Source organism: Actinia tenebrosa, unplaced genomic scaffold (assembly GCF_029948245.1).
Source record: "Actinia tenebrosa isolate PJP-AT-01 unplaced genomic scaffold, QUT_ActTen_1.0 PGA_scaffold8__29_contigs__length_14323225, whole genome shotgun sequence".
In the NCBI taxonomy this organism is placed as follows: domain Eukaryota; kingdom Metazoa; phylum Cnidaria; class Anthozoa; order Actiniaria; family Actiniidae; genus Actinia; species Actinia tenebrosa.
In genome coordinates this window covers 5,812,149-5,823,586 of record NW_028292585.1, presented here as the reverse complement: position 1 = coordinate 5,823,586, position 11,438 = coordinate 5,812,149, and the positions used below count along the sequence as shown (strand labels likewise).

Sequence of the window (11,438 nt, the reverse complement as noted above, 5' to 3'; positions counted from 1 at the left end):
ATCTGGTTGTTTTATATTTTTAGAATCTGTCGCCACGGGATTATTGATTTATCATAAATTAATTGTGACAATTACTTCCGACGAAATTGAGTTTCCCTAACACATCATATTAGACTTGAAAAACTTATGAATTCGAATAAATAAATTATTCAAATTCATTAAAATGAATTTTAAAAAATCCAAAACAAAAAACAAAAAAAAGAAAAAAACAAAACAAAAAAAAAGTTCTGAAAAATTATTTCTTCAGTTGGTTCTTGAAAACGCTTTTACGAATCAAGTTTTCCCAAGAGCACTTCAGTAGCAATAGCACCTTTTAGACTGTTTTCATTTAGCTTAAGGCACATGAGGCTCTATAAAAAAAAGAACGTGCTAATTGAAGATGTGACTATTTAACAACGCGATCAAAACCAAAGGTTTGTCGAGGTAAAAGGAACTTCTCTCGATAAAAGTTTATTCATATTCATAAACAGCTGCTTCGTCAGACAGACAAATTAGTCTTTTTCGGCTTTTTATTTATATTATTTTGTTTATAAATTAATAAATAAAAAATAAAGAAATGAAAAAATGTTTTGTAGACATACATAACGGCCAGCATTTCTAGCAATTTTTGTATATTGTTGTAGTTATTATTATCTTAACATTATTATCATTATTATTATTATTATTATTATTATTATTATTATTATTATTATTATTATTGTTATTATAGGGGTTTCTGGAGAAGCACAAACTAGTTTATGATAAATGTGCTAATAAATAATCTATGACTAAAACAACGCGAGTTTATTTTGGTTATTTTTGACCAGATATTATAGATAACATCGAAAGTCAAATTTACATATGAAAAACCAAGGCCCCACGTAGAGCCATGATTAAGAAGCTCAGTTGTACTCATCCGTATATCTAAGATAAGCCTCGTTAGTGTGTGGTTGTGTGAGCTAGGATTGACCTGGCGTTCAAGCGGTTTTGCACGCTTTGCATATCTTATGTAAGTGGAATAACCTTTGTTTGAGTCAGTTGAGAAAGTCGGTATAAGTTGCATTACTGTAATCTGTAAAAGCCTACTTATCGCAAGAAATACGTTATCCGCAAAGGTTGAGTCACTTGTGAAGATTGCACCAAAGTATAATTTCCGTTTTATGTAGGGATTTTATTATCATTTTGCATTCGGTAACTCCAGTGTGATGGGAAAGCAGAGTTGATATGTTTATAATGCCTGAAACAAATTAGACATGCAAACCAGGAGAGGAAAAAACCTAAATAGTCACAACCAAATAAAAGAGAAAAAATACACACAAAGAAAAACACAAGCAAGCAAAAGAAAATGAGGAAAAGTCGGTTGAGTGAACGAACGAGCGAACAAACAGACAGCAAACGAACGAACAGCTAAGGAGACTCTGCCAGCAGGGTAACGAATAGCGAGTCGAGCAAAACAACCAACCGGAACGAAAAACTCATGACAAATACATTAAGAATCCCTTTATTGGCCAAGCCTGCGACTTGACCATGCAGCATAGTGATAGGAAATGCACTCTTTGGAAAGATAACTTCCACATTGCGCATGCGTTAACTTATGATTTATACATATTTACGTACGAGGGAATATATATTCTCATTATCTGTCAGTCTTATCTAAATCAGAATATAAACTATATAAATCGTGTGCTGAAAACCAAAACCTCAACAGGAGGAAAACGAATTTCAGGCTCTTAGTAAGAAAACAAAAATAAAAACGTGTTTTGTCGCGGGCTTTAGTGCGTTTTTTTGTTTTTTTTGTTTTTCTTCTTCTTCTTCTCTGTAGTTGAAACTCTCAAGTATTTTTCGTAAACTGTTAGAAGAAAAGAAGAATAATAATAGAAGAATAGAAGAATAAAAAGAATAAGAAGAAAAGAATCAAACATTCTTTTTAATTAATCTTAAAGGAATCTCTTTAGACTAAGCATATAAATGATTAGGATGCAAAACAACTATAAGCAAGTGGATAAACTCTATATTTATAGAAGATAGCACTCACGGCGGCTAATAAACTTGTGGTCCTCAAGGCTGTCGTTTAAGCATCAAGGAAAGATGGTCAAAGCGCAATTTAATTCTTGGATGTGTTTATTTTGTAATTAGGAAGAACTTCCCCTGTGGATATCATTCAAAAGTATATTACATTTTGATCTTCTAGGGAATAAATTATTACAGACAGGTTTAATTAAAAGTGAACGGTCAAGTAAACATATCGTATTCACCATGAGTCTTCTTTAAACGCCTAAAGCTTTGTTTCGATAGGATTTCATCCAATCATACCTTGATATAAAAACGAGACTCAAGGGTAAGGATGGTGAAATGACTTAAGTGAGATAAAGCGGGCATTTCAACAACGTAATGAAAATTTGTGGGGAAAAAAACGTTTCTTGTTCTGAAGAAAACCAACATAACCCCTAGTATTAATCCGCCCAAACGCCGATCGACACGCAACATACGGTATGTTTGAATCTACGGTATTCATCTCTTGCTGTGCAGAGATAGACAAATAATAACGGCAAGAATAAGCAAACAGTGTTAATCTGGGAAGAAAGAGCAGCGAATAAAACAAAAATGTCAAGAGAAAATTTTTACAGGGTTGTACTGGCATGGTACCAGCCGAAAACCCACATGATATCAAATATGATTAATGATAGTCCTGTAAACACAGCAATCAGTGAATAATTTTTGTTATTACTGGCCGTGTGCGCCTTGATCTCTGTACAAAGGAATTTATTGTGGAAGTTGAGAGCAAATTGAAAATCTTTGCGGGAGCCAGCCATTATGCCGAGCAGTGGTAGGTAAATTGTTGCTTAATTATATATATATATGTATTTTTTTCAAAATAAGGGGGATTCTTTGTGAAATAACATGAATCAAGACTTACCTTTCCAATACATTTTAAAAATAGTGCAAACCGGCCATGGTATCCGTGAAATAGCAAATATATATATGTATATATAACACTTAAAACACATCTCTATTGCTTTTGATTTCAATCGTTTTATTGGTGCTATTTTGTACTAATTAGTTAGTACTATACTCACGGATATATGGTCTACACTCTAACGTCATAATGTCCAAGTCTAACGCGCTGTTTACGTGTGGACAGCAAAAGCTCAGCAGAAAGCAGCAGTTCTTATCAGGTTCTTCCGTTGTCCTAAAATGCACTCAAGATATACTACATGTTAATCACGATAGTCGGAGGAAGACGGATGTAAGAACGAAAATCTTAATGAACTCCAAGCGCGCAGGTCATTAGCGTTTACTTTCTTAAGGAGACGTTTCTGGACTTTGTTTTCGTAGAGAGAAAAATAATTTCAAAATCATTACCGGCTAAGTCAAGTCTATTAATATTTCAGAAGAGTGGTTTGTGACCCGAAGCAAAGAAGTATTCCACAAGGGCGTGGCAGAACACGTGCTTGTGAGCTTGAGAGGGAAAATATCTTCCTCCATTATTCAATGTTATTATTGAGTATATAGGAAGGTTTAATTACTCTAGATACACTTTTATTGTGAAGAATGGTATTGAAATTATGTTAAAGCGAAAAAAATATAAGTATATTAATAATAAAAATGAAATGAATTTATCGCATACGAAAATTAGTTTATTTCATAGATTTTTCTTCATCTTTTATAATCATTATGAAAATAATAATGGTGATAATAATAATAATTAATAACAGTATGCGACAAGATTTGAAACAATAAAATTACTTTACACTACCGCTTACACCACTAGTTTTTTATTATAAATGCGTAATGTATTATCGGATAAGTTTCATTGAAACAGAGATATATATGTAGTACCGATAATATGATAGTAAAATTAATAATATCCTAATACACTATAACATCCTTTTAACACATCTTGATCAATATTGGTAGATTACACGTTGACTAAGGTGGTACCAGTCAAATATTATTCTTAAAGAACTAGTGTTTAGGGCAAGATTTGAAGCACAAGCCTTACAGAAGTGCTCAATATTTTAGCCAAACTAAAACAACAATTGGCAATTTAGGGTTTAAAAATCCTAGTGTTGCAAAGGAGCCGATTCATGGTGGAAGTAGGAAGTAGTCATAAACGGAGGATCGTTGTGGAGACTGTTCGGAAAAACGTGGGAGACAATCATAGTCCCACGTTCATGTTGTTTGACATTTATTGATTATTGTCTCATTCTTACTTTCTTTCTTTTCTTTCATTTTCTTTCTTTCTTTTAATTTTTCAGCCAGACTGTATGTCTTGGTTCCTTCCTTTGCATTCTTTCTATCTTTCTTTTATTCATTTATTATATTTTTTCTGTATCATAAAATAAACATGCGAGTGTGTATAGAATATTCGAATGTAGTAAGGAGTGCGTAGGAGAATACATGGCCCCACAAGCTTCTAGCTTTAAAAGCCTACCATTTATAGATAAATAATCAAAGATGTGTTTTTATATTCCCTTGCCTCTCTCAGTCCAGGAATTTTCTAGGATCCCTTTTGAAATTGCGCTTACTTCCAGTGTTTATTTTTCAAACTCACGGCACCCTGCACTTTCAATTTCTGTTTCTTCCTCGCAACATTTGGTTCTAATCACGTACCGTCAGTATTACCCGATGAGGTGGTCTAACGACCCGAAATCTCGAAATATAAAAAGATTATCGTAATCATCATCGCATAGATGAAACGCTCGGTAAAATCAATGATATTATTGTAATCACAATATTACCAAAACAAATGCTATGATTATTATAAATGAATAAAAAAACATCTATTCCATTAAATGTTGACGGTGAGCATTTTGAGGGTATCGCCGCGGAATGGAAAAATCTGGAATTTTACTATTCTAGTTTCGAGTTTAATTACATTTCGTGGTACAGTTAACATCTATACGTAAGATAATAAAAAAACGTCTGGAATTCTTGTGAGTTAGTTAAGCTTAAGACTTCGAATAGCTTTTAAAAAATAGACGAATTTAAAAAACTTACACATATAAGGATCAAAAGTTCCAGAGGTTCAGGCACCAAGTATGACTCATTGCATGGTGACAACGATTCAAACAAGCGTGCGGAAGCACTAAGTCAAGTCTTAGTACCTGTCCTCGTGTGATTAATAATCGAGATCATCAAGTAGATACATTTCTTTGCTTCTTTTAACTAGGTTTAGATAAAACTTTTGTGTTTAAATCAATTTAATAGAATGTCAGATGGAAGTGATCATGATAACTGACTGACAATGCCCCTTTAGCGGCGACGTATACCATTGCTAATAACCAAAAAAAACTGATGGCTTTTCGTAAACAATACGACTACTGCAAATGCATATGGATAATACTTGGAGATAATTCACCCTCAGGGCTTAGTAAAGCTATTATTCACTTTTTAACACTTTCGTTGTAGAATTTCATTAATTTTGTTTTTCGTATCTTCGACTCACAAAGGATAAAAATAACTCGAAAAAACGGTCATGGTAACTCATAAAATTTTCAAAATCTAGATCTCAGACTGAAGAGTGGGAAAATGATTCCTAATCGAAAACTATCTTAACACGCAGTAACAGAACATTCATTATTCATATACGTAAAAAGCTGACTGCAGATAAAGTGAATTCAAGTCCGGCATTGTATTTGGAGACAATGAATAAATTTTAGTTGGCCGGAAGACAAAATTAAAGCATCTTAAAGCGGTTTGAATAAATGATAAAACAGCTAAATTCTATATTCGTTATATAAAGGTTTTTCATGATAACACAAAGGATGATAAAGATTATTGACTAAATATTGATATGACCTTATATATTTTGTATTTACATACATATATATGTCAGTATATCTACAGCCATATAAAAAAGCTATCGACCTATAGGCATATATACACATGTGTACATATAGACATATTAATTGGCTCTTTCTTCGAAAATATCATAAAATATACCGAAGAAATTATGGGATACATTGCTTTTTTTCAGATAGTCTTACTAGCAGTTTACTACAAAAAATAGCAATATGAACATTTTTTTTTGAGAATTTTTGGATAATACATAATAAATATATATTTATTATTTAATATAGATATCATAGTCATTACTTAATATAGATATTATAGTTATTTATAGGTGTATAAGGTACGTTATAATGTATGTTACATATATAACGTTCCACTAAGAAATTTCTATTTGATTAATGTTAAAAGCCAAAGGCAAGCTATATTGTGTTTAAATTCGTAGTTTTAATCAAAAGACGAATAACTGCTATTTTTAATCAATTTGGACTTGTTTGAATTCGTAGTTTTAATCAAAAGACGAACAACTGCTATTTTTAATCAACTAAAACGAAAAAAGTTGAACTAAATAAATCGCTTATCCAATTGGCGCCTGTTCTGTTTTAGATTTATAACACGTAAACTAGCAATACTTAATAGATTTAGTATAAACATGAATAGTATTACTCAATAGTTATGGCTGGTTTATGTACCGTGGTGTTTATTGACAGACAGTTATTCAGTACTCGGAATGAAGAGGGAAAAAAAGCGCTCGAAAATTAGAAAAGCGACTGAAAACCTGTAATCGCACGCCGAAGTAGATGGATTAGTCTGAAAGAAAATTAGGGAGTAAGCTAGTTAGAGCTGCGTTGGTGTAAGAAGCCGGCATAAATGATGGATATGACACTGTGTAATACTAAAGAGTGTAGTTAACTCACTTTAGTAAAGTGTACCCTTGCTAATACGAGGTGTCTGACTTACTTATGATATAACCATGATAGATTTATTACTTGTCACTGGAGTTGAAATTCATACGCCTCGTGATAGTATATGCCACCTTGCAATAATAAAGAGCACTTAAATTTCTCCGATTCGAACATCTTTTAGTCAGATGTTCATCTTTCAAGGGTAAAAGCTAACCTCTAGAAGGTGTCGATTTCATTTGGTGCCTTCACGTAAACCAACAATTATCGCTGGATCAGGAATCAAAAAACACTCAATTTGTTACCACACAGTAATAACGTGCCCTACCGTCATATAAACTGACTTTAATTTCGATAAGGTTGAGAATTAGAGATCGAGGTAGTCTGGTTAAATTAAATGCAGTCCCCCCTCCCCTCCCCCCCAAAAAAGCCGGGAAAACAAAACAGAAATTATGGAACATCGTTGATGGTATTTTTAGAGATAACCTCGACAGACCTGTACCACATCATGTGGTCATTGGTAAAACGCTTAGATGTAATAGGAAAGATACGAGGAGAACGCGATTCTAGTCAAAGTTTTTGACTTAGTCAGTATAAATGACAAAATCCGTAACTGAATGCTTGAAAATTCACCCATTTTCGGCGATGAAGTGCGCGGTTTTTCGTTTATTAACAAAGATCTCAAATTTGCAATAATCTGATCATTCCTAAAGCACTCCACACGGATTAGTCTGTCGGCAAAGTTACACATGGTACTCTCCGCATTCGAATGCTTGATAACACTTAGTACACTAAATAGGTTAGGTATCTCACATATGGCCGCTAATGGTCTGGCTATAGAGTTACGAGTGGCTTTTGGAATGTTTTCTTGGCTTAGACTAGAATAGTAGCTTTAAATCGAAGTAAGAATAGCATGGTCTATAACTTTGAGTAAATCACTTGAAATTCACAAAATATCCTGTTAAATCAACTTCCTACTATTAGCGGGTCGCGTTTGTGCGAGAGCGAGGCTTTAGTTGCATGATGCAAGTCCTAAAACCATTTTTGTGTTGATTGAAACAAGTTAAACGTTTAAAAAACAATCCCGCTGTATTCGCTGTATCGTATTCTCTACCGGCGACAAACGAAGTGCACACATATCTTTAAATAGACAACAATTAGTCGGTGCTCAGTGAAAAGCTCTTTGCAGCTCTCACAAACCGTGATTAATAACATTTCGTACACAGATCCTTTTCCTGATAGCGCCACAAATCTTTCCCGCCGCTTTTAGACACTGACTTAATCTGCGTAGAAAGTAAAGTTCATCTGGACGCAATGCGATAAGCAACTACTGCCTCTTACTTCCTCGGGCAATATTGCAGTTCATGGAAGATTCCATTCGTTTTTTAAACCCAGTCATGCACAGCATAACTTATTTCCTAGAAGGCGGAGCCGCATTTGATAGAAAGCACAGCATCCCGCATTGAAAACTCCAAAACTAATACTCCTTGATTACTGTTCTATGACTAAATCATTAAAAGCCAAATATAGTTTTTGCGCTTGATGTTGTTTATCTAACTATCGATAATAAAGATTCCAAAGATAAAGGTTAATAACTTCAGAGGATTTTAATGATGTTTAATGATGTATTTATGAGTTAAGTAGAGAATTACGACCCCAGTATCCCCCCTAGGAAATCCCTTGCTAGTTTTTTTGAAACGCTGTACTCAGTATTAAGTACTTTAAACAAATACGTCCATCAATGTCGACCGTAGTTTAAATTTAAGGGAATTCCTCGATTTATACAAGTACTAATGATATTGGTGTTCAGTTCTTCAAAAGCGGATATCCTAGAGCTAATTAAAGCTGGATTTTCTATTCACCTCAGCGATAATTCCCTTTCACGCTGGCTTGGTTTATGTCAATACTGAAGAAAAAACTCTTAATATCCTCTCTATAGGAAGAATCGTAGGTGTCCCTTCGGATAACTACTTGGAAGAGACATGTACACGGTAGAAGAAATTAAGAACTAAGAGTACTAAAAATTGCGTGGTTAAGAGCTTGAAAAAGACTCTTTAAATGAATCCTCTTCCGTATAAAACCTCTATCGCCTTAACATGATCCTATTCATTATACTTGGGCTGGTTGCTCACTGAAAATAATGTGAGCAGCTCTGATGATATACAGCGATAATATTTTGCTTCCATCATAGATGCCACTTCGTGATTGGTAAAACATATGCTAGTCAAGATTTGCCCAAGGGGAAATTACTTTTACTATTTTTTATTAGCCGTGCCATTGTAATCTTTTCTTCCTGAATAAGTCTGCGAGTGCTGTGCAAAACCGGCGCCATGTTTCGTTTTTTTTTTTTTCTTTTCAAATTTGATTCGAAGATAAGCTTTACCTTGATTTCAGTCAACAATTTTTCAGCGTTAGCCCTAGTAAATTTGAGAGTCAAGTGGCTTGGGTTTCTCGTTAACTCAGACCCACTTAGGTCTTTCGCTATATTGAGTACTACAGTCTTCAGGGCTCCAGGTTGATCTTGAGCGCTTTTTTCGGCAAAACATACGACTGAACGTCTTTCGAAAGTCAGCTTTGAAAAAGGCATAAATAGGAGCGTTGAGAAGGCAGCCAATGACAAGTGTAAACCATGAAATACTGACGAGTTCCTTGGGTACTATGTCGATGCGTTGTATAGCTTCAGCTGTTGTCATGTAAATGACGGGCATCCAGCTAATCACAAAAATAGCAGCAATAACGGCGAAAATTCGCGTCACTCTCGCTTCACTATGAACTCTGCCTCTCTCCTCCATCACTCGTCCATCCACAGGATAATTCTGCATGGCTGCGAGATTCTTCACTTGGCGTGCCACTTCTCGAAATATACGCACGTAGGCAAATAGGATCAAAGTATAGGGAATAACAATTCCAAGAATGAGAATGCAGAACAGAAAAACTCGATGGGCTGTGCTAGTAAAGTCGTTTTCCCAGCTCAAGGGAATCAAGGAAATCAAGACCGGGCAAGTCCAAGCCGCAAAGGGTAGTTTCAAAAAATGTTTATCCATGAACGGTACGTATCTCAGAGGAGTAATGACAGCGAGGTAACGATCGAATGTTACTGCTAAAAGGTTAAACACGTTTGCCTGAAGTATAATGGATTTGAGATATTCTTTAGCCTCGGCACCTTTGTCAGCGACTTCCAGTGGCAAAAACACGCCACCGAAAAGCGCGTCCGAGAGAGCCAGCGACACAATAAATCCATTAGTGAACGTACGAAGGCTCCTATAGCGATATACAACATAACACACTAAAAGGTTCTCCACGGTTATAATCGCGCCGATGACTGCTAAAGTTACCGAAATCCAGAGCTCCGTAAACATCTTGGCTTCAGTTCTTTGGATTCACTTTGAATTTCCTAGCCACTTCACGGCGACCCGTAATTTAAATTATTCTCCGCGAGGTCTGATGAATTAGTCCACTTGTTTGACTGGGTTGCTCACGGCGTTACTGATCTTTGTAGTGAGGTATGACTGGCTTGCCAGTCGGCTATTTAAGCTCAATGATTGCACCTTATGACGTAGAGCACCTGCCAGGCTTTGTATAACACTAACAAACGCAAATACGACGCACCCGAGTTCCTTCAATTTAAATCAGTGTTATTTTTCTTAGTTAAACCATCGGCTAGCTTGGTAGTTGATCTTCAGCTTTCTAATTTGAAGTTCTGTGATCCAATCGGCTTTGTTTCTCTAAGCTTTTAACTCTAGACCATTCGATTTGCTCGGCCAACTGCAGCACTAAGGCGATTAACATTTGACTAAAATAAACGAAAATCGTTACTTGATGTTCACAGTTTCCTAATAACGTTCGCCAAGACAACCGAATTAAAAGCTACCGAGCGCCTAAGAAACTCGGAATCAGTATTTTCAGTGAAAATGAAGCAAATGTGTTTCCGACCTCAGGGAAAGATGTCCTTTTATCTTCGGGGAAGCTGAAGGGGGGAAAATGATACTCGGTCACGTGATTCGATCACATGATCCAGTTTCTTGATAAAATTGATTACATTGAAGTAAATTAGAGTCACTTTAAGTAAACGAAGGACGAAATGTAATTCCATGATATGCCGATAAAATAATCCACGCTAAACCAACAATTTAATTTTTTAGCAAAAAGGAAAAAAAAAAAAAAAAAAAATCTCAGATGTGTATAAGGTGAATCTTATGTTGTTTTAAAAATATTCTTGTTTTTAAAGCCGAGCATTTCCGGAGAGAACCACGTTATCGCTTGGTTTCACAATCTTCTGTTCGACTGGACTCATATCTGTAATGCCACAAAGACTTTAAATGGACAGCGACCATTTTATCCAAAATTAATCCCCACAGTACACCCTTTCTAGGTTCGATTATTATTATTTTTTATGAACTTCCATAAAAAGATGAAAGAGATCGCGTAAAGATGCATATCGCTACTCGATTTGGTTCCTTTTGAAAACAGAAATCAATTAACCGATGTTAGATACTTCTGGCAATAAAGGATAAACAAAACTTTCCAACTATCCCCCCTTGAATCGATCCACAACACTAGGGACCCCAAATATGGTTTTATTTTGCTCAAAGTCAGCTATTTTATCACCTCTTCTGCGTTGGTGCGTCTTTATTTTCAAATCTATATGAAAAGTCTAGAATTTTAGGCACGCAAGGCTTCCTTGGAAGAAAAAAAGTTAACACTTTTTTAGTGCGGAAATTAGAGAATTAATATAAGCGACAACTAGACAGAATGTCTGGGGAA

At 35.1% G+C, this 11,438-nt stretch overlaps 1 protein-coding gene and 1 long non-coding RNA gene across 2 annotated transcripts; both read right to left on the bottom strand.

Annotated features, from left to right (window-relative positions):
- Nucleotides 1-714: 714 nt before the first annotated feature.
- On the bottom strand, nucleotides 715-6,003 carry LOC116287718 (uncharacterized). Its single transcript, XR_004196099.2, has 3 exons — nucleotides 2,897-6,003; nucleotides 2,015-2,127; nucleotides 715-1,828 (listed from the first exon to the last, which is right to left on the bottom strand). It is a non-coding gene; the product is annotated as an uncharacterized LOC116287718 (long non-coding RNA).
- Nucleotides 6,004-7,737: 1,734 nt separating this feature from the next.
- Nucleotides 7,738-10,836, bottom strand: LOC116287716 (dopamine receptor D5-like). Its single transcript, XM_031694404.2, has one exon. The coding sequence runs from the start codon at nucleotides 10,031-10,033 to the stop codon at nucleotides 9,134-9,136; it is 900 nt and encodes a 299-aa protein (XP_031550264.2). The 5' UTR covers nucleotides 10,034-10,836; the 3' UTR covers nucleotides 7,738-9,133.
- Nucleotides 10,837-11,438: the final 602 nt, after the last annotated feature.

Bases quoted from the DNA above. Each gene is read 5' to 3' on its own strand.
- LOC116287716 (XM_031694404.2), bottom strand. From the start codon at position 10,033: ATGTTTACGGAGCTCTGGATTTCGGTAACTTTAGCAGTCATCGGCGCG.